At 51.3% G+C, this 23,710-nt stretch overlaps 1 protein-coding gene across 1 annotated transcript in view; it reads right to left on the bottom strand.

The window, feature by feature from the left end:
• Positions 1-23,278, bottom strand: part of NEURL1 (neuralized E3 ubiquitin protein ligase 1) — an 83,629-nt gene extending 60,351 nt beyond the window's left edge. Inside the window, exon 1 of the mRNA XM_012661751.1 lies at positions 22,792-23,278. Coding sequence (XP_012517205.1) covers positions 22,792-22,876 — 85 coding nt within the window. The 5' untranslated portion in view covers positions 22,877-23,278. The remainder of the gene's footprint in view (positions 1-22,791) is intronic.
• Between the last annotated feature and the right edge of the window lie 432 nt (positions 23,279-23,710).

Here is a 23,710-nt window from a genome sequence, read left to right as displayed (position 1 = left end):
AAATTTGTATGTTTTGGTTAAAATATTTAAGTAACATATGTATCCTTTTATACTATTCCCCACATCAACTTTTCACCTAACCAATGAGTCTCCTGTTCCGAATGCATGAGACAAAGACGACTTCTAAGAACATATCAATAAAAATGAAGACCCAGGAAAAAAACATACCAAAATGTTGACATTAAGCATTTCTAAGTGAGTTCTTACTTTTCCCTTTAAACTTTAATGGATTCTCCAAAAAGTATATATTACTTTCATAATAATTTAAGCAATAAACCGTTCTAAAGAAACTATTGCTGGTGGTGGTAATAGAGTTTAAAATGGTGACACAAATGATGATGATGGTGCAGTGTGATGTCCAGGACAGGTGGCCAGAAACCACACACAAGCTCAAGGAGGATATGGGGTCTTCTGGATGAGCCCTGAAGGGGTTCCTCAACTTCTCTGGAGGGGAACAAGGCCAGGCGCCACCTCCCACAGACTCCCACTAACTAAGGCAGTTTTGTCCAGGATTCCACCCATCGTTATATTATGCACATTTGCACACCCAGCCCCTGTCCTGGGCACTGAGAGGAAGAACATGAAAAGGAAAAGCAATTTAATCTTTTTTTAGGCATAGGCACAACCGCTGGCAGTCACATACCAAGTATCTCATTTATTCCTCAATACAGCTAATCAAAGTAGGGTGTTGACTCTATAGGCCACCTTCTCTTTGCAGAGGGGGAAGGGCTATAAAAATTCATTTTTTAAAAAAAGTTTAAGGCCAGGCACAGTGGCTCATGCCTGTAATCCTAGCACTCTGGGAGGCCGAGGCGGGTGGATTGTTTGAGCTCAGGAGTTCGAAACCAGCCTGAGCAAGAGCGAGACCCCGTCTCTACTAAAAAATAGAAAGAAATTAATCAGACAACTAAAAATATATAGAAAAAAAAAAATTAGCCGGGCATGGTGGCACATGCCTGTAGTCCCAGCTACTCGGAAGGCTGAGGCAGAAGGATCGCTTGAGCCCAGGAGTTTGAGGTTGCTGTGAGCTAGGATGATGCCATGGCACTCTAGCCTGGGCAACAGAGGGAGACTCTGTCTCAAAAAAAAAAAAAAAAAAAAAGTTTAAGCCAGGTGCAGTGGCTTATATCTGTAATCCCAGCACTTTGGGAAGCTGAGGCAGGAGGGTCACTTGAGTCCAGGAGTTTGAGGTTACAGTGAGCTGTGAACAGGCCAGCCTGGGCGACAGAGCAAAATACTGCCTCTTAAAAAACACAAAACAAAAAAACTTTAAACTGTAAAAATAACACACTTACTGTTAAAAATAAATCAATGAAAGCACCGATTTGTATGGAGTTTCAGTAACGGAGTAAAAGCATCCCATTCCCCAGCACTCTACTCCATCCCCCAGCCATTCCCCAGAGGTGGGCCCTGGGAACAGTCGGGTGGACACCCACAGCTTAAGTCTGTGTTTGTATAAACAAAGTACACATGGATGCATGATAAGTACACTCACAGCTAGATACCAAGTTACAGAACCACAGAGTAGAGAGTTGTTCCCCTAGACAGCTGCATCGCTCACTCCTTCAGATGCTTTCAGGCCTTCTTTGGCCAACCTGTTTAACAGCGTAAACGTCCCCAGATACTCTAAGTACAAATAGGCTCATACAACGCATACTATTACACAATTTGCTTTTTTTCTTAACAATATGGTAGACATTTTTTCATCATGGTACCTCACATTAATGTTAAAATCTGCAAAGTATTCCTGTGTATAGATGCCATCATTTACTTAACCCACTGCTCCCTCCTTCTTGAAACTCTGTGTGCATGCTAAGTGGGGAGGGGGACACATGAGGTGCCCTCCATGGCTCTTGGCAATAAGCTCTCTCAAATTTCAGTCTAGGATATTGACTGGCCCTGGCTCAGAGCATGCGAAGTTGCCCTCAAGAGACAAAACAGCCCCCAGACGTGAAGGAGAACTTGAACAAACCTCAAGAAAAGACGTGTTCATTGGATACCAAGGATCAGTGAAAAAGGGGTGTCATGGAGGCACACGGTGGTGGGGCCTGCGGAAGCAGAGCCAGGCATATGGTGCCCAGGCCAGCCCAAGTGCTAGGTCCACCTGGCAGGCATTTCCCTGCGGATGAAGTGGCCTGGGCAAGGCTCAGAGCCCATGGGCATGAAACTCTCAGATTGTGTTCCCAACTTGTGTTGCCTCATGTGGGTTCACCTAGCACTTGAGAAGCTTCCTACAGAGGAGGGATGTCAGAAAGTCCATCAGACAGTAAATTTCTCTTTGGGAAACAGAGTATTGAACAGAATATCTGATTTGATCCATGAATCTCTGCAAACTTGATTAGAGGGAGCCAGGAGCCCCCAGTCCCATCAATGCAGAGGAGACACAGAGGAGACAGGAATTTGGGGCCAGCTCAGCGGAAGGCCAGACGCTGGGCAGGAGAATACTTAGTAAGGAACCACCCCTCGGGCTGGCCAGCCTGTGTCATTGCAGCCTGCCTGTGCCATGGCTCACCTTCTCCAGACTCCTAGTAACAAACAGTAAACACCTGCTGTTTATGTACCAGGCCCTGAGCCACATGACCCACAGCTCTGATCTCATCTAATCCACACAACGGCCCTGTGAGCTAGGAACAAATATATCCATTACCACCTTTGGGAGATCAAGGAACTCACCCAAGGACCCAGAGGTCAAGATTCAAGAGGCAAGACATGACCCCAGACCGGCCTGACCCAGGGCAAGTATTTAACAGTTCACAGTGGGTGTCCCAGGATCCCTTACACCAGCACACCTGGGAGTCTTGCTTTAAAAAGCCCATCCCAGGAGCCCACCCCAGACTTACTAAATAAGAGTATCTGGAGTTGGGCCCCAGGAATCTGTATTTTTCTCAGAGTTTTTTCTTGTGGTAAAATACATATAAAAAAAAATTTACTGGCCTGGCATGGTGGCTCACGCCTGTAATCCTAGCACTCTGGGAGGCCGAGGTGGGAGGATCGCTTGAGGTCAGGAGTTCAAGACCAGCCTGAGCAAGAGTGAGACCCCCATCTCTACTAAAAATAGAAAGAAATTAGCTGGACAACTAAAAATATAGAGAAAAAATTAGCCGGGCATGGTGGCGCATGCCTGTAGTCCCAGCTACTCGGGAGGCTGAGGCAGAAGGATCACTTGAGCCCAGGAGTTTGAGGTTGCTGTGAGCTAGGCTGATGCCACGGCACTCTAGCCCAGGCAACAGAGCAAGACTCTGTCTCAGAAAAAAAAAAAAAAAAAAATTTGCTGTCTCAACCATTTTTAAGTGTGCCAATAAGTACATTCATATTATTGTGCAACCATCACAACCATCTGTCTCCAGAATTCTTTTCATCTTGAAAAAGTGAAAGTCCGTACTCATTAAACAATAACTTTCCATTCTCCCCTCGCCTCAGCCCCTGGCAGCCACTATTCTACTTTCTGTCTCTCTGAATTTGACAGCTCTAGGGACCTCATAGAAGTAGAATCATCCAGTATTTATCTTTTTGTGATTGGCTTATTTCACTTAGCATAATGTCCTCAAGGTTCATCCATATTGTTGCATGTGTCAGAATTTCTTTCTTTTTTAAGGATGAATAATATTCCATTGTATGTATATACCACGTTTTGCCCATCCATCTGTCAATGGACACTGGGTTGCTTCCATGTTTTGGCTATTGTGAATAATGCCGCTGTGAACACGGGTGTGCAAATATCGCTTCGGGACCCTGTTTTCACTTCTTTTTGGTACGTAACCAGAAGTGAGTGATTAGTGATGCAGAGCATCTTTTCCTGTGCTTATTGGCCATTTATATATCTTCTTTGGAGAAATGTCTGTTCAAGTCCTTTGCCTATTTTTGAGTCGAGTTTTTTTTAATTGTTGAGCATCAGGAGTTCTCTCTATATTCTAGACATTAATCCCTTATCAGATAAATGATTTGCAAATATTTTCTCCCATTCTGTGGGTTTCCTTTTTACTTTGCTGATAGTGTTGTTTGTTTGTTTGTTTGTTTGTTTGCTTGCTTCTTTGTTTTGAGACAGAGTCACACTGTCACCTGGGCTAGAGTGCAGTGGCATCATCATAGCTCACTACAACCTCAAACTCCTGGCCTCAAGCGATCCTCCTGCCTCAGCCTCCTGAAAAGCTGGGACTACAGGCACACGCCACAATACCCAGCTAATTTTTCTATTTTTTTGTAGAGATGAGGTCTCGCTCTTGCTCAGGCTGGTCTCAAACTCCTGACCTCAAGCGATCCTCCCCACCTCAGCCTTGATAGCGTTTTTCGATACACACATTTTTAAAATTTTTGTAAAATCCAACTTGTCTATTTTTTCTTTTGTTGCCTGTGCCTTTGGTATCATATCCAAGAAATTATTGCCAAATCCAATAACATGAAGCATTTGCCTTATGTTTTCTTCTAAGAGTTTTATAGTATTAGGTCTAATGTTTAGGTCATGGATCTATTTTACGTTGATTTTTGTCTACGGTGTTAGGTAAGTTTCCAACTTCATTCTTTTGCATGTGCATGTCTAGTTGTTCCAGCACTGTTTGTTGAGAAGACCATCCTTTCCCTACTGAGTGGTCTTGGCATCCTTGGTGAAAATCATCTGACCATATACAAGAGGTTTATCTCTGGGCCCTCTATTCTATCCCATTGGTCTCTGTGTCTGTCTTTATGCCAGGACTTAATGTTGTGATTACTGCAGTTTGTAGTAAGTTTTGAAATCAGGAAGTGTGAGTCCTCCAGCTTTGTTTTTTCAGAATTGTTTTGGCTATTCAGAGTCCCTTGAGGAGGAATCTGCATTTTTACAAGCTCCCCAGGCAATCCATAGGCCCACTAAAGTCTGAGAACCATTGCACTATGCCATACCACATACCACACCTCCAAACTCCACTCCCTTGGCCTCTCTGGCCCCCTGCCCTTTCCTGGTTCTCCCTGTCCCTCTCTGACAACTCCTTCACGGTTTCATTCTGTCCACCCCATGATGCTTCACCCACTCTCATGGTTTAAGTGGCACCCATTGCTGGCAACACACTGCAGCCATGACCTCCCCACTGAGATTCAAGTTCATACACGGAGCTGCTGACCCCACATCTCCCCAGGATCTCTTGGGGCCCCTCTGACACACTCCAACCAAAACTCAACCCACCATGTTCCCTTCCAATCCTCCTCTTCTTCCTGGAGTCCCAATGGATCACCATCCTCCCAGCCACCAAACAGCCTGGGCACCATCTTGGACTCTTCCCTCTCCCTCCCCACCTGCACCGTTCATTTACCAAGCACCCCTCTTACATGTGTCCCTTCCTCTCTTTAACCATAACTGTGGCTCAGGCTTTGGCATCCTTCCCATAGACAACTTCACCCTCATCATAACTGGTCTCCCTGTCTCCCAGCTTGTGCCTCTTAAATCCATCCTCCACAGGGAAGCTAGAGTGAACCCTCCAAAAAGCAAATCTAAAACCTTCAGCAGCTCCCATTTCCCAGAGCTGCCCAGGGCCTGTGTGGACACCAGGTCATACATCATCCCCTTTCACTTTTACCGCTGAGTTAAATGTTTCACTAGGTGGTGGTTTGCTCTTGGCAACAAGATGAGCTTTTGTAAATGAGTGTCTCACTGACCTTGTAGCAGTGAAAGTTTACTATACCTTTATAAACGGCCTTGGATAATGCACCAGTGTTACTGCTAAAAGAGTGCTGAATGGAATTCTCATAGTAAACAACGCAGTGTCTCCTGCCGGAATTTCCCCAGCACCGGGGCCTTCCATTTCCCAGGCCCACACTTTCTAACATCTCTCCTCTCCCAGCCCCACACTGGTCAGTTACAGCTTCCTACGCCCCAGCTGTGTGTTCTCTGTGCAAAGTATAAGTGAAAAAGTGAGAAGCTCTTTTCAAAGGATGTGAAATGGGGAACTTCCTCTGGAAAGAAGATCTGAATACGAACTTGCCGTTTCTCAAGTGGGGGACTGAGAGAGAACTAAGGGGGCAGGGGGAAAGCAAGCAGGCCCCAAGGGCCAGGACCTGGCTTGTGGTCATGCTTCCTGCCCCACTCCGCACCCTGTTTACAGGGCACTCGGGGGCAGATGTTTTGTCACCCTTGCAGCAACCACGCTACTCCCTCTGTAGAGCCAGGGAACTAGAGCCCCGGGTTTTGAAGTCTCTGCCCCGAATTAGTAGCCCAGCTAATGAATGTCAGTCAAGATGTGAACCCAAGATTTGAACCCAAGTTCTTGCCACAGAGTCAGGTGATGATCCCTCTGTCCCCCACTAACCTCGGCTCTCTCTGGGGGTCTGAGCAGGAAGACTCTCTCCCCCACACAAATTTCTAGGTCTGAGGGGCCTGACCCGGCCGACTTGGAATTCTAGACGTGAAGAAGTCCAGGGGAAGGCGGCCCAGGCTGGGGGCAGGAGGGGCTGATCCCGGCCAGAGGTGGTCAGAGAGCAGAGACCTCACGGAGGGTCCACGCCCCTCTTACAAGGAAGGAGGAGCGTGCAGCAGCAGGGGCAAGGCCGGAGCCAGCTCTCCTGGACTCTCAGCTACCTCTGCCTTTCCTCTCCTCTTGCCAGCCTGACCTCCCCTCCATGGCCCTCCCCTCAGTCACTGCCCCAGCTGCAGGCCACTCCCGCCAGATGCAGCAGCGCCCCCTCCCACCCCACACCCCCCAGCTCCTAGGCCAGAGGCGCCCTGGCCCCCAGCATCTGAGACCAGGCACCAGGAGCCCAGGTTCTAGACCTCCACCTGCTTCAACTTGCCTTGTGAATCTAGGTAGGTCCCTTCTCTCCGAGCCTCAGTTTCTCCTCTGTGAACAGGCAGGCTTGGACGACAGGCACCCAGGCACTCTCCATCCCTGAGGCCACTGGGTGTGGCCCAAGGCTGTCCCCAGTTGTGAACCTGGCTGGTACAGAAATGTCCTAGGGCCAGCCTCTGTGGCATAGACACCTTGGTGAGCCTTGGAGGGGCCACCCAGGCCACACCCTGGAGTGGGGTCCGGGCAGGTCTCCCCAAAGCTCCCAGTGCCTCCCAGTAGAAAACAATGAGTTTCATTCCAAATAAGGGAACTGCAGCAAAGTTCCCCACCGCGGCCTGGTTCCGGCTGGTTTATGTTAGCTGGACAAGACTAAACAGACCTTCACATTCCTAGTATTAAGCACTAAAAATGAAAAAGCGCCTGCTTGTCTCTGGAGCACTGGGGCGAGGGAGAGGTCAGTGCTCCCCTGAGGCCCCCCGAAAGGCTCAGCAGACTTGGGGGAACGAGGGGAGGGCAGCCAGGGAGGAACAGAGACTTCAACAGGCAGCAAAGTGAGGTGGGCACAGGGCGATGGTGACGGCGACGGCATTGTGGCCTGGGGGCGTGTGTGGAGAGGGCCCGGCGGTGCTCTCTGTCCACAGCGGTGGGGGAAGAGTGAGAAGGGAACCAGACAATGAGAAGAGGGAGGGAAGGAAGGAGAGACAGAGGGACAGAGAGATGCAGAGAAGGAGCAAGGCGGCCAGCAGCAAGAAGACCCAGAAGCCACCACCCCACCTGCCTTGACTAGGAGGCCAGGAGGGATGGGGGAAGGGAAGAGAAGGGATCCAGCCGCTTCCTGGACAACATAGCACTCAGTCCCAGCTGCCCACCTGCCTCCCTCGGTGTGGACACAGCTAGCCTGAGATAAGAATTTAATTATTTACAAAACAGACAAGCCTGAAGCACCACCGCCTTCCAACTTCCCCACACAGGCCAGCTGCACTTGACCTTGCCCTCCAGCCCAGCCAAACCCTGCAGGGCAGCTCCCGTCCCCCAGCACCCGGCCACGCTGTGGTCTCGAGACCCTGAAGAGCAGGCATCACGGTTCCCATATTAGAGGCAAACAAACTAACACTCAGAGGGGTGATGGTCACTTATCTGTGGCTGCAGAGCAAGGATTAGTGGTACCCACAGCTTCTGAATCCTGTGGGTCAGCCCCCACACCCTCAGGCCACACTGTCATTGGCCAGCCTTGCTTATGGCCATACACAGGGAGCTTCATCTCCTCCATCAGCCCCCAGCCCACCCTCAAGAGAAAGCTCCTCTCTGTCTCTCCAAACTTCTCTACCATTCTTCAAAACAAACCCCTCCTCCTGGAAGTCCTCCCAGATTGCATTCAGCCTAACTGACCACTCTCTCCTCTGACCTCTGGCCTCCCTCAGCCCCAGTGATCAGTCCACAAATTCTATGAAAGCAGGGCCATGCCTGTCCCCAGAGCCTGGCAATAGGCCTGGCACCCAGAAGGAACACAAAGAACATCTGTGCCATCAACAAACGACTGAATGAACCCATGGTTCCATCTTGCTCTGGCCTTCTCTTGTCTCAGCCCCAGAGCCTGGTTCAGAAAATGTCATTTCAACAGATGAAAAAAAAAGTAGCCGTGGCCACCCTAAAGGGCCCATGGAAAAAAAATTTGAATTCCCCAGAAGCAGCCCAATTTTGCATTCATTTCAAAATATTTGTGCTGACTCTGTGTGCCAGGGACAGGTGGTAGCAGCACAACAGTGAGCAGGAGAGACAGTAAAAGACACGGACATGGAAACAGGCCCTGCCAGCTGTGTGATCAGTGCTCGGACGGGAGAGCCAGGGCAGCCAGGGGGCGGACAGCAGAAGCCACCTAGCCTGGCCGGTGGGCAGGGAAGGCTTCCTAAGGGAAGTGATGCCTAAGCCAATACCTGAGAATGAGCCTAATGATGACAGCTAATATTTATTATGCTTTTATTACTAGTCAATCATTATCTCAAATAAGGAATTATAGCATAGAGAAGTTAAGCTTCTTGCGCAAGGTGGCACACGCGGCAAAGACGAAGTCCAACTCCGAAGCCTGTGCTTCAGCTGCAGCGCCTTCCATCCCACCTGCCTTTCGTCCTCCCTCCTTGCACCCCAGGCACGAATGCCCGGCCCAAGTCCCTCCAAATGCCCTTGAGGAACTCTAGAGGCCCTCTGGGCTACACCAGACTCCACATCTGGGTTGGGTTTCCATAGCCAGTGGGACCCCCAGGCTTCTCAGCCTCTCAGGTCCCTTGGCCATAGGCAGAGGGCAGGGCTTGGGGGTCCCTGTAGACCCAGACGGTGATACTCCTACATCCCTGGGACACACACTTGCTGGTGGAGAAAACTCGCTCTTCTTCTCAGGTGCCTGAGTTTCCTGGGCCACAGGGAATGGACTCTGTCCCAAAGGAGAAGTTCTTTGGAGACATAAAAGAAATTGCCCCAGAGCTGGAAAGTGTTGCCCCATTCACTACTGTCCCCCGTTTGGGTAGAACAAAGGAGGATCCCCAAGATAGGAGAGTCCCCCTGCAGCAGGGTTGGCTGGCGCTAGGAGACCAGGAGTCAGAAGCCTCCCATTTAAGGCCCTCTGGCAGCAGTGTGACCAAGGGGTGACAGTGAGGGGCCCTGGAAATGTCCAGGAAATAAGGCCAAGACCACCTGCCTCAGCAACTTCTAGGGGGTCTTGAGCAACACCCAGGAAGGAAGATGCCAGAGGGCTCCACAAAGCTGAAAGGCCAGGACAAGTGTCACGGTATGTTTTCTTCCCAGCAGCTTTGGCTCTCTGAGAGAGGGACCTACCCTACAGGTGGTAGGAGCGGGAAAAGGGAGAGGGATGTGGGTTGGTGGCCCAACATAGACACAGATGTTTCTCAGTCAGGTGCCAGCTCAGCTGGGGGCGAGAGGACAAATTATCTGCATCCCAGTGGCTCCGCACAGCACAAGGGAGACAGTCCGGCCCCTTCAGGTCACAGCTTACCACGTTTTCCGTACTGCCTGGCCTGAGAAGGGCTAGACCATCAGGAAGGGGGGCTGTTGACCCAACCCGGCCCAGCTCCCGCCTGCCAGAGCCACATGCCAAGCCCCAGGGACCCAGATTTAACATGTCCTACTCAATGCGCGCTCCCTTTCCCCAGGGGCCGCTCAGCACAAGTTAAGATGCGATTGGAACTAATTGGACCAAGCTGGCAGGGCCCGGAGCAGCTTGTGTGCTGTCCCCACGGATCTGACTCACCGAGCAATGGCCATTGGTGTCAGCAGAGCCCACTATTAGTGGCATTTTAGGAGGCTCAAGTGGGCGTGGAGGGTGCTTTGTGAGTCAGCATCACTGTCTGACCAAAGCCTGCGGCCGGAGACCCAGAGCTTACAAGTGACTTATCCACAGTCTCACATCCAGGCAAGGGCTGGAGCCCAGGCCTCTTAGACATCAGCTCAGGAGTCTCTCTACTGGCCCCTTCCTGTGCTGATGGTCCCAGGAAGTCTCCACTGGAAGAGAAAGCAGGTTCTAGCTATTCCCTTCCTGCCAGGGCACAAGATCTCCACCCCGATAATCAAACCTCAAGCCCAAGAAGGGAACCTCAACCCACTCCTAGAATATGGAGCCCCCAGATGGACTCTTAGCCACAAGACTCAACTGCAGCCATGAATCCTGGATCCTGAAATAGAAACCTACCCTCCAGGAATGGAACCCTCACCTCGGTATGGAACTCAGACCCCCAAATTGGGAACCTCAATATCAACCCAGAACCTTGCCAGCAGAAATGGCACCTTTGCCCCAAAATAGAACCTCAGACCTCAGGAACTGAACCTGAGCACCAAACAGAAAACCTCCACCTTCAGAACAAGTCCTGAGGCCGGGCGTGGCGGCTCACGCCTGTAATCCTAGCACTCTGGGAGGCTGAGGCAGGAGGATTGCTTGAGCTCAGGGGTTCAAGACCAGCCTGAGCAAGACAGAGATCCCATCTCTACAAAAAATAGAAAAATTAGCCAGGCGCCGTTGTGGCATGCATCTGTAGTCCCAGCCACTCAGGGGTCTGAGGCAGGAGGATCACTTGAGCCTAGGAATTTGAGGTTGCTGTGAGCTATGATGATGCCACAGCACTCTACTTAGGGCAACAGAGTGAGACTCTGTCTCAAAAAAAAAACCAAAAACAAGTCCTGAATCTTGGGGAGATATCTCCTCAACAGCCAATCCCGGCTCTTTTTATGTAGAAATGCACCACATAACAATGTTTTGGTCAACAGTAAACCACATATAAGACAGTGGTCCCATAATATTATAACAGAGCTGAAAAATTCCTATTGCCTAGTGACAGTTGTAGCCATCATAACATTGCAGCCCAATGCATTCCCTTTTCTATGTTTACATACACAAAGACCATTGTGCTGCAATTGCCTGCAGTATTCATTACAGTAACATGCTGTATATGGGTTTGTAGCCTAGGAGCAATAGGCTACACCAGATAGCCTGGGTGTGTAGGAGGCTGTACCACCTAGGTTTCTGTAAGCACACTCTATGATGTTTGCACCATGATGAAATCACCTAACGATGCATTTCTCAGAACATTTCCCCATCATTAAGTAACGCATGACTGTATTTTGTTTCTTTAACACAACCTCAACCTGGGGATCAGACAAGCAAACCCAAGCTCCCTAAAACGGTTTCCTTCACATTTTACAGTGAAGGAAACAGGACTTCCTCATGCAAGCAGAGCCCTAGTTTCCAGGTGGGCTGCCCTCTGATGCAGAAACCTCCACGTGAGTGGCATTCAGGTCACTCATGGCCCAGCCCAACCACCTCCCCCATCTCCTCTGCTCCACATCAGAGTCTGGGTGTCTGGCTGGTCTCTGCAGCCGCACAGATCTGCAGCCCCAGCCTCAGCGGGGGACAACGCCCTCTGCACCTGTCAGGCACTGGCTAAGCTCTCTCAGCCCTGAAAAGGGCGGGTGTCCTGCACAGGACTTGAGCACAGGTGGGAGATAAGGTCTGTGGCCCAGGAAGGGATGGGCACTCCATTGAGTCCAACATCCGCCTTGGTTCCTGGACGCTGGAGGAGAGGCCAGTCTGCTCAGAGGCAGAAAGCGTTCCTGGCTGGACCCTGAGGGCAAGGGTCAGGACTGGCTGTCACCCTAATACTGATTCAAAGAGGCCGCACTAGGAGACCCAGGAAGAACCTGAAATATGACTTTCACAACGCCATGACAATCTGGGCCTCTTGTCTCCTCCATAAAGTAGCTATGAATCCTAGTCACGGGAGGAGAGAGCTGGAGGGGACTGTTTAAGTGCTATTCAAATACACAGACCTGGCCCTGTGAGAAGTCCCCAAGCCCGGGAGCAGGAGCAGTGGGGAGACAAACAGGCTGTTTCTCCTCTCTCCCTTTCCCACCTGCTGCCTCCTTTCCCAGCCCACTTTTCCGCATTGTTTTGCTCCAGGGCCATCCATCCAGTCCCCGCCTCCACTTGCCTCCCCTTGACAGTTTTATAATTTAGTAAGTGCTGAGCCACAGGGTGGGGGTCTGAGGCTTTGATCTCCACTCTGGGAAAGCCAGAGCGGCCCTGGCCTGTCCCGGCTGATTTATGGCCACCCTTCCTGCTGGCTGGGAACTGGCACCCACAGGGAGGGGGAAGCTACCTGAGAAAGCCTGGCCGGGTCAGGACTGAAGGTCCCCGGTGCGAGGGCCAGCTGGAGTCAGGGGCACATCACACTGCAGGTGCTGCCTCTGCCCTCCTGGGAACTACAGGCAGAGGGACATTAATTATTGATGGTGTCCCCAGGGGGTAGGGATAGAACCAACAGCTCAGGGCCAGCCCAGCCCTGCTCACCTGTCTCTCTTCCTGGCTGTAAAACCTCACACTCTTGGCAGGAACACAGCTCCCAGGGGAGCACCCATACAGTAGCACGCACACCCCCATGAAGCACCCTGGGTGCCCCACGGACCACTGCAGAAGTCCGGACTCAGAGACAGCACACGCAGCTCCTCAGCAGCTCCCTCTGCCGGATCTCCACTCCGAATCTTCAAGTCGACCTTCCGAGGTATCTCCCAAATCAATCTACTTGCCTCCTGCTCATCGCCCTACCCTGGCAGAAGACGCACCTCTCTCCTTGCCTAGAGGACTGCAGTGACCTCCTGCCTGGCCCTTCCCTTACCCCTCTCTTGCCCCGGGAGCTTTCTAGGACATCTAAGTGATCTTGTCATTCTTCTGTTATCAAGCCCTCGGACAGCACGCTCCAAGCAGGCAGGCATCCACATCACATTTGGGGCCAGCATCTGTCCCCCTCAGGTGTCCCTCTGCAGTCAGCTTCTAGCAGCTCCTAAGAGCATCACCCTGCAAGGTGAGAGCCTTGAGATCGTGTCACCATCTGATCCAATCCAGTTATATGGCCTTGGGAAGTTACTTCCATATTCTAAAGGAGATAGAGACAAAACAATCTCTATGATACATTTGAGTTCTGATGTTTGAATCAGTGGCTACCAGCCCTTCCACCAGCCACCAAGCACACGCCCGATGGCCTGCCAGACCTTCTCCCCTCAGGAAGAATGTGTTCAAAGGAACATTTGCTGGGAAGATCAGGGCAAGAAAAGGAAAAGAAAGCAGACATGGAGGAGGAGGAGGAGGAGGAGGAGGAAGAGGAGGAGGAGGAGGGCTCCAGGACCCTTCTGCCAGTAAGGGCTGATGTCTAAACTGGACAAGGCTGGGCCAAGAGCACCTCAAGGGCGGAGACCACGCCCAGTACTCACTTCTCAATTCTCCATACCCAGCGCCATGCCTGGCTCAGAGAAGGCACCAACACAAGAAATGAATCAGCCGGAACATCCTTGCAGCTTCACTCTACTCTGATGGGGACAAAGGGTCTCCTCCTCTCCCTCTCAGGGACACCTGGACACCCCTACGTGGACACACACACTCTAGACTGGCCCCTGCCCTGGAGAACATCAGCCTCTCAGCAGATGCCAGGCAGAGGCTGGGACAGGTCACGTGGGAAGGATGAGGGTGAAAGCTGGGAGCAGGTGGAACTGCCACCACCCTACCATAGCCCCCTCCCCTGGCAACTTTCTCCCTTTTTTGTCACCACCTCAACCTCTGGAGCAGCCAGGATAGTATTCTAGAGCAACAGGGCCAAAGATGGCCACCTAGGTAAGCCAGCAGACGTACTTCCCTCCCTCTCTCCCCCATCCCAAGAGGGGTCCTCTTTCATCCTTCTGCCCTGTCCCCACAAAGACAGTCTTTGTGACCAGTGATTAACTTCCGTGGACAGGAGTGAGAGCGGTGTGGGACACCTCTGAGAGGCAAGGAAGCAGCGTCTTAATGATTTTCTGCTGAAAGTTCCTTGGCCGGGAGGGCTGGGATTACTCAGCCCCTCCGTCCTTAGCAGCAGCTCTGAGCCAACCCTAAGCTCTGTCCTAAGCCCAGGGTGCTGTGCTAGTCCCTGCCCTAGGAACGCCCTTCACCGTGGCCCTCCACACCCAGCTCAAAATTCTCAACTGAGGGTATTACAGCCCCCCAGGATGCTTAAAAAGATATGGGAGTGTTAATTTTTTAACGTCATAAACAAGGTGGCCAGTGGCATTTAATAGGCAGGGGCGAAGGATGATAAATGAACAGTTCCACACCCAATATGCTAGTAGCTGTCCCCCTGGGAACATGAAGGCAAGCCTACTCATTTGCAGGTCACTTCCCTAGAGAAACCTTCCCTGACCCCCAAGACCAGGTCTAGTTCCCCCTTTACAGTTCCCTAGTTTCTCTTTCACAGTCTTTTCTCAAATGTAAGTGTTTGCATAAGCAGTTAAAGAAACAGTCCAGCAGAGCAGTTAAAAGAAGTAGGTCCTCCAGCCTCCAAGAGGTGCCGCATGACTACCCACCCCTTAAGTGTGGGCTGTCCATAGGGACTTCCTTCCAAAGAGTGCAATATGCAGAAGGAGGAAAATGTCACTTTAATTGACAATGGAGAAACCTGACAAGCAGTACTCAGCCAGGCGCTCAAGGTCAACATCAACAGTGATGAGTCACGCTGACGGCAGGTGCAATTGATCATGTGATGAAAATGGCACTTTACCTCGATGGTCTCTCTCTCCAAAACCCGTAACCACGATCTAATCATGAGAGGACCATCAGACAAGTCCCAAGAGAGTGACACTCTATAAAAACCTAACCAGTAATCCTCAAAACTGTCAAGGTCATCAAAAACAAGGAAAGCGTGAGAAACTGTTAACAACCAAGAGGACCCTAAGAAAACATAACAACGAAATATATGATGTGGTCATTAAAAACACAATGCGGTATTCTAAATGGGAATCCCAGTACAGAAAAAGGACATTAGGGAAAACTGAGGAAATGTGAACAAAATATGGACATTAATTAAATAACAATATATCAATATTGGTTCATTAATTGTCATAAATGTTCCATCCTAATGTAAGACGTTAATAATAGGGAAACTGGGCGTGGGGTCTATAGAAAATCTCTGCAGTATTTTTGCACTAATTCTGTAAATTTAATACTGTTCTAAAATTTAAAATATTATTTAAAAAAAAAGAATGGTAGCTCCAAAGTCAGAGATCTTGGTTAGAATCCCCCCAGCTCCACCTTATAACAGCCATGGGACCTTGGGCAAGTTACTTAACCTCTCTAAGTCTCAGTTTATCCATCTGTAAATGGGTTAATAATCTTATCCACTCCACATGGTTATAAAGATGAAAAGAGACGAGAGGTGTAAAGGGCTCGGCACAGGCTCTAGCACACAGAGCGTGAGTATTAATAGCTCTCGTCATCTCCAGACTCATGTTGTTCATGGGCCATTTTTGTTCCCATCTGCTTTCCCACTGGAAGGTAAGCCCGTGGTGACAGCCCTGTCTATTTTGTGTACCGCCATATCTTCAGGCCTGGGGGAGAGTCTGGCTCGAGGCTGATGCTTAGCATGCATTTGTTAAATGTGGAATGAGCTCGCCCACCCACGTCTCGTCTCGTCTCCCCATCAGTGCATCCCAAGAACCCCTACTCTCACCCCAGGTGAACTTCAGTCCCCAAGTCCAGCTCTGAGCCCCGCCTCCCCCTCGGAACTGTAGCTTGAGCTGGGAGAACGCCAGGGCCTCCCACCTGCCCCCCAGGAACTCCTGGCTATTCCCTCCTCCTCCCCCCTTAGCCCTTCTTTTCTCTGTGCCCTGTTCCCCCAGCCCCCACAGGCATCAGCACCTGCTCATTTCCTGAAGCCATCTTGGTAATGACCCCTGATAAGCATCTTTTTAATAAACCCTGGAGCTGGATCTGTCATCCAGAAGCCATATTCTCCCCCCTCCCATCCCCCACCATCTCCTCCAACTTCCTGGGCTGGCCTGTTAGTGCCTCTGGTCCAGCCAGGCAGCCCCCACAGGGCCTCTGGGCTCTGGCTTGCTGGGGAGTGGCCAAAAGGCAGCCCAGGCTATTCGGTGAGCTGACCCTCCTCACAGGCATGCTGGCTCAGTAGCCTGGCCCTGCCTGTGCCGCCTGGACTGACGGACAGACGCTGGCCAGTTCACTCCCCTCCATCCTGAGGCCGGTTTCCCAGGCGTTACCTAGGAGACCACTTGCCTCCTGTCCAGGGTTGCCAAAGCAACTGGCTCAGCGAGAAGCAGCTCCTCAGTCTCCAGCCCCTGGGTGTGCAGGTCCAGGAATGAGACCATCACAGACAGGAAACAGGCAGCCCTGGCCTGCCCTGGGCAGTGCCCATCTCCTGCCCCCCTCCCTCCCCCCACTTTTCCTCCTTCTGTCGCCACTTTTGCCCATCTGGCCTCCGTCTTGGGCTCCGCAATTATAGAACCAATGCCCAGGCTCCAATGTGCACACCTGGGAAGTGGGCACATGCCATCTGCTATGGACTGAATTTTATCCCCCCAAATTCATATGTTGCAGTCCTGACACCCAATGTGGCTATATTTGGAGACAGGGCTTTTAGGAGGTAATTAAGGCTAAATGAGGTCATAGGGGTGGAGGCCCTGATCTAATACGATTAGTGGCCTTTTAATAAGAGGAAGAGAGAAAGATCTCTCTCTCTCTCTCTTCACATGCACACACCAAGGAGAGGCCATGTGAGGACACAGCAAGAAGGAGCCATCTGCAAGCCAGGAAGAGAGCCCTCACCAGAATCCGACCATGCTGGAGCTCAGACTTCCAGCCTCCAGAATTGAGAGAAAATAAATTTTTGTTGTTTAAGCCACCCAGTCCAGACATCCGAGTCCCCCCAAGACATGACCCTGGCCCACCTTCAAAGATTGTCCTGTTAACCTCCCCACTGGGGCCCCGGCAAGAGGGATGCTCACTGTCCCTGAACCCTGAGGTTTCTGACTCTGTGCCTTTGCTGCCAGGCCACGTGCTTGGACACCCTTCTAGCTCCACCTCGAACCTCCATCAACTCCCGGCTGTCCCCCTCTGAGGAGCCTCGTCCCACCTCCTCCAGAGTGCCGGGCAGGGCTGTTCTGAGGCCTCGCAGCCTCAACAGTTCTCAGATTGTGAGGATCGTGTTCAACATACAGGTTTGGGGACCCCATCCCCAATATATTCTGAGTCAGTGGGTCTGAGCTGGGAGCTGGGAACCCGCAGTATAGACACACATCCAGCTGACTGTGGGTACAGGAAAACCTCACTTTAAGAAATACTGGCCCAAAGGAACAGCAAGTTCCCTCAAAAGTGTCCGATGACCAGCTGACGGGTCTACATGGCTAAGGGAGGTGTAAGGGGCCGAGGGCTGGGAATTCCACACTAGCCCAGCCCTCTTGGTCCTCTGGTTAACCAAGTGAGGAAGCATCAAGACCCCATGATGTGCCCCTTCCCTCCTCCGGGGCTCTGTCCAGAGACTAGAAAATTGCTCCCCAGTCTCTGGCCCACGGTGAAAGGCAGAAGCCACCCAAGGCTGAATTCTGCAGGGGCAGGATAATATAGAGGTCACAATAATGAATTCTAAAGTCGGAGAGCTCTGGGTTTGAAACCCAGCTCCATCAGTTTCTACCTGCATGGTCTGCAATAAGTTACTTAACCTCTCCGAACCTCATTTTTGCCCATCTATAAAACTTTGACAACACGACCTCCCTCACTAGGTTATCCGGAAGCTATTAATGGAAATAATCCACATATAAGTACTTGGCGCATGGTAACCACCCAACACATGGTAGCTACTATAAATATTATTGTGATGATTAACAAAACAGGGTTCACAGGTAAAAGTGAACTGAAAACTAGGGCTTGCAAGATGGGTGCTCGGGGTTCAAGCGGGGGCTGACTCAGCCAGCCTTTCTGAAGTCTCAGGGTGCTGAGGAAGCCACCAGGCACCCCTCAGGTCTGTCTGCTGCATTCCTGGGGGCAGAGAGCTGGATGCGCTGACCTAATCTACAGGCGTCACGACAACCAAGGAAGGAGCCCAGACTACGGGAAGATCTGTGGGTTGGCCAAAGAATGGAGACCTTGAACATCGATTATGGAAGTCCATGAGGGGCAGGGGCATGATGAAATTAGTACCATAGGAGGATCATTCTGGCAGGATCAAAGGAGGGACAGAGGCAGAGAGGCCAATTAGGACAGCAGCTGTTGCAATATCTGGGATGAGGACTCAGATCAGGGAAGTAGCAGCAAGAATGTGAAGTCAGAAAAGTGGCTAGGACCTTGTCCAAGGAGGACCCATCCCCTAGCCCCACCCCCAGAGAGCAGTGAAGAAGCTCAGTGTCTGCAGACAAGTTCCCACGGCTCACTCCGGCCCACCTTAAGAATCAAGGCCCTCAGCCAACCTTAGCATCTCCTCCTCAGCCCCACAGGAGCCTCAGCCATCGCAGAAAAAAGACTGGACACAACAGGTGTCTGGCTGGTGTCACACCCAGCCAGAGCCAGAAGGGGACAGTCTCCCTGTGGCTGCCACAATCAGTGGCTTTGTGAAGTGCCCAATTCAAGAAGCACTACCTTTTGAAAGATGGGAGGTCCACGCCTAGGTATATACCCAGAAGAGTTGAAAACAGGTGTTCAAACAAAAACTTATAAACAACTGTTCATAGCACCATTATTCATAAAAACCACAAGGTAGAAACAACCCAACGTCCATCAGTCGATGAATAGATAAACAAAATCTGGCATATTCACACAATGGAATATTATTCAACCATAAAAAGAAAAGAAGATACACTCTACAACATGGATGAACCTTGAAAACATCATGCTGACCGGGCGTGGTGGCTCACGCCTGTAATCCTAGCACTCTTGGAGGCCGAGGCGGGCGGATTGTTTGAGCTCAGGAGTTCGAGACCAGCCTGAGCAAGAGACCAGCCTGAGCAAGAGTGAGATTCCCGTCTCTACTAAAAAAAAAATAGAAAGAAATTGGCTGGACAACTAAAAATATATAGACAAAATTAGCCAGGCATGGTGGCACATGCCTGTAGTCCCAACTACTCGGGAGGCTGAGGCAGTAGCATCGCTTGAGCCCAGGAGTCTGAGGTTGTCGTGAGCTAGGCTAACGCCACGGTACTCACTCTAGCCAGGGCAACAGAGTGAGACTCTGTCTCAATAAAAAAAAAAAAAGGAAAACATCATGCTAAGTAAGAGAAGACAGACACAAAGGACATACATTGTATTATTCCATTTACATGAAATGTCCTGAGTAGGCAAATCCACAGAGACAGAGAGTAGATTAGCGGTTGCCAGGGACTTGGGGGAGGGGAGATGGGAGTGACTGCTCGATGGGCGTGGGGTTTCCTTTTGGGGTGGTGAAATACTCTGGAATTAGATAAAGGTGGTGGTTGTACAACATTGTAAATGTGCTAAATGCCACCGAATTATACACTTCAAAATGGTTAAAATGGTGAATTTTAGATTAAGTAAATTCTACCACAATCAAAAAAAAAAGATGGGCGGTGGCCCATCCAATCCCCATCTGTGGGTGACCACTGAGGCTGAATAAGTCTCCCCAGTGGCTTTCCTAGTTGCCTGTCCCTCGACACTTAGCTCTGAGCAGGCAGGCACTGGGAAAGAGCTGGGAAAGGAGGAAAATCTTTATTCTCTGTATCTTTCTCCACGAAGCACGACCCCACTGCCCTAGTCACTCTGCCCCTCACTGCAAATACACCTACACGCACCTGATCCCCTCCAAGCCTTTGCTTGTTCCCTCCATATCCAGCTCAAATTCTTGCCTGATGCCCCTTTTCTGATCCCTGCCTACATATCTGGGGTTTCAACAGTCTAACTGGCCAGGCGCAGTGGCTCACACCTGTAATCCTAGCACTCTGGGAGGCCGAGGCGGGAGGATTGCTTGAGGTCAGGAGTTTGAGATTAGCCTGAGCAAGAGCAAGACCCCGTCCCCACTAAAAACAGAAAAAAATTAGCCAGCCGTGGTGGCGTGTGCTTGTAGTCCCAGCTACTCAGGAGGCTGAGGCAGGAGGATCGCTTGAGCCCAGGAGTTTGAGGTTGCTGTGAACTAGGCTGATGCCACGGCACTCTAGCCCGGGCAACAGAGTGAGACTCTTGTCTCAAAAAAAAAAAAAAAAAATAGTCTAACCAAGCAAATATTCGATTCCATTCACTCTCTCAGCCTTGCTTTTTGAATAGATCTCCAACCTGTGAAAGCCCGGGATGTCAAGAGCCCTCACCTTTAGATTTAGAAAGGTACAATTACTGGAGTCTCCTCTGGGTTTCCATAGACTCCAGGATGGAGCAGAGTCTTCTCAAGGAGGCAGTCTATGCATTCGAAAGCACACTAAGTCAACTCACTGGCCCCCAGCTAAGCCCAGCCTCTGAAGGCCCTGAAGGACAGAGCCAAGTTTTGCCACTTTAATTTGGGCGAATCACTACCCTTTTCCTTCATTCTTCTCCTTTGCAAGGGAGGAAGTTAAACTCAGTGATGTTCATGGGTTCCTCCATCATCAGGAATCAGATTGGAATGCTTAGAAACAGTCTTTATACATGCTAACACTGATAGTTTATTTCTGATTATAAAAATAATACTTGCTTATTATAAAAATTTTAGAAAAGAACAAAACAAAAAAAGAAAAAATTTTCATATGATACCATTACCCACAGGAAACCATTGTTAACCTTTTGGAAACTTTCCTTACTAGCTTTTTTGTTTGTTTTGTTTTTGTTGGTGTTGGGTGTTTTGTTTTGTTTTGTTTTGAGTCAGAGTCTTGCTCTGTCATCCAGGCTCAAGTGCAGGCTGGAGTGCAGTGGCGCAATTAGAGCTCACTGCAGCCTCGAACTCCTAGGCTAAAACGATCCTTCTGTCTCAACTTCCCAAGTAGCTGGGACTACAGGTATGCACCACCACGCCTGGCTATTTTTTTTTTTAGCAATGGGGTCTCTCTCTATGTTGCCTAGGCTGGTTTTGAACTCCTGGCCTTGGGCGATCCTCCCGCCTTGGCCTTTCAAATTGCTGGAATAATAGACACAAGCCACCTCACCTAGCCTCATATAATTGTTGTAAACAAAATTGGCATCATACAGATTTTACAATGCTGTATTCTGTCATTATGCCATAAGTATTTTCCCAAGTCATTATATATTCTTCAAAAATATAATTTTAATGACTGCATAGTACTCCATCGAGAGTATATGCCATGATTACTGAGCATTTAAATTGTTTCCTGCCATAAATAACACTGCCATGAACATCCTAGTGCTATAAGTATTTGACTACATCTCCATTTCCTTAGGATTAATTCTTGTAGGTAGAATTACAAGGTCATCAAACTGATATTTTAAAAGGGTCTTAACATGTATTGTCATATTAATTTCCAAGAAAACACAACAAACCAATTGATTTTCCTGAGCCAAGTGAGAGCCGAAGTTCTAAAGGAGTTGGAGTTAGAATGCAAGAGAGTGGTTCTGTCTCTCCTCCTCTCCCCTGGTCTTAACCATCCAGCAAAAGAGCGGACAGGATTCCAAATCAGAAAATACGGGTCTGCAGCCTAGCTTCGCCTCTCACTGCCTTTGGGAACCTGAAACAAGCCTTGGTTCTCCTCACCTGTAAAATGGGTATGATTAGCTCTGCTCTGCTAACTACCTAGGGCAATTTTCTGCTCCCTGAAAAGGTGTTTGTGAAAATTCTTTGCAAGTGTTGATGTTTTGCAGTTAAAGGGTATTATTACTATTGTCCTTCTCATACCCTGGGGGTCTGAGAAAATGAGGTGTTCTCTGTGAAAGGGCTTCCCTTCCTGGCTTTTAACCATCAAAATGCCCCAGGACAAGTGCCACTGGTTCTGAGGTGACAGAAAAGTAGATTCCTGAAGGGAATTAGTAGGGTCTGAGAGCCCAGGAAGACCGAGCAGTGTCTTCCAAAAGTCAGACACAGCGATGGAAGCTTCGAGACCTGGGGCTGGGCCTAGGGCCACCCTGAGGGTGCTAGGTGGATCTGGGGACCTGGAGAGCAAAGACCCTCCCGGTAAATGTCCCTCCGTTTCAAGGCTTCCAGCCTCTCCTTTCTAGGGTTCTGACTGGATCTCTGATTTTGAGGGGAACTGCAAACCAAGGTGATTCAAGGGATTTAAAACTATAGAGGACCCCAGGAACCATCAGCTCTGGCCCCTTCTTCCAGGCTGCTACAAGTCAGTCCTGGATGTTTAAGACCCTCCCATTGGAAATGCAACTAGTGCTTCTAGCCTCACCTCACCAGCCCCAGGCGGATGAAAAGGAGATCGTGGCGCCTCCTTGAGAAGCTCAGCTGGACGACCTGAGCTTCCCTCCACACTCCCTACTCCCCTGTCCACCCGGCAGATGTCCTTCCCCACCTCTTCATGCTCGCCTGGCGTCAGGGCCTGAGGGGACTCCAGTGACGTTCCTAGTGCTGGCAGGAAGAACTGCGCAGACCCCATGAGCGCCATCCTGCTCGGTTTTCACCACCACCACCGGCAGCCCTCCACCCCCCGCCCATCTCCACGGCCGGATGTGCATCTCAGTCTCCAGATAAGCATAACAGGTGGCAGCTGCCCGTCCTCCCCAACCACACCTCCATGCCCCTCCACCTGCGCCCCAGTCCTCCAGCTGCGCCCGGCCGGCCGCGAAGCCTACCTTTGAGGTTCTGGGAGTGGCCCCGCGGCGCCCGGCTCGGGTTTCCTCGGGGCAGAGAGGGGATACTGGAGAAGTTGTTACCCATGGCATCTGGCCCCAGGGGTTCGGCGCTGGCGGGGGCCGGCGAGGCCGGGCGGAGCGGAGGTCCTGTGTGCGGGTGTGCGCGCGCGGGTGCGCGCCGCCAGGGGAGGGCCCTGGTGAGGCTGCGGCCGGGGGCGGGCGGGCAGCTGCTCTCCTCCCTAGCTGTGAGCTTCGCGGTCCTCGGCGGGGCCTGCCCGCCGCCGGTGTCCTCGCGCCAGCCGGCTACCTGCCTCCCATTCCCCGCAGCGGGGGTGGAGGCCGCGGGCGGGCCCCTGGGCCGGTGCCGGCGGCGCCCGGGGCTGCCCTCCTCCTCCCGCTGGTGCTCGGGCTCCGGCTGGTGGTGGGCGGCGCGGCGGCTGCGGCGCGCTCCCCCGGGGCCATAGAGTCAGGGCTCCAGGCGCTGGCGCTCAGCAGCTCTGCCTGCCCGGAGGCTCGGCGGCTTGGCGGCCGGCTCGGTCCCCGCCCGCGGGGACGGCCGCTGCGGCGACGTGCGTGGCGCCCTCCCGCCGGTGGGTCTGCATGGAGCGGGGCTCTGTGGAGAGCCGGGCGCGCTGGGCGATGCCGCCGAGGCTGGTCTCCCCCGGCCGCCGCGCTCCCGCCCCCGCCCCCACCGTCGCCGGGATTCCCTCGCTCTGGTTGTTATGGTGACAGCTGCGCCGGTGAATGAGCGTCCTAGTGACAAGCGCGCGCCCGCTCGGCCAGATGTGGCCCCGGGGCGCAACGCGTTCTCGGCTGCCACCAAGTTCTCGGCGCCGCGGGGGGCCCGGGCACGGCGCGGGTGGGGGTAAGATATCAGGCGAAGATTAGGGTTCCAGGGGTTGGCCTTATTCCTCTCACC

Source organism: Propithecus coquereli, unplaced genomic scaffold, assembly GCF_000956105.1.
Source record: "Propithecus coquereli isolate 6110/MARCELLA unplaced genomic scaffold, Pcoq_1.0 Scaffold73, whole genome shotgun sequence".
Lineage (NCBI taxonomy): Eukaryota > Metazoa > Chordata > Mammalia > Primates > Indriidae > Propithecus > Propithecus coquereli.
This window is presented reverse-complemented; position numbering and strand designations above follow the sequence as displayed.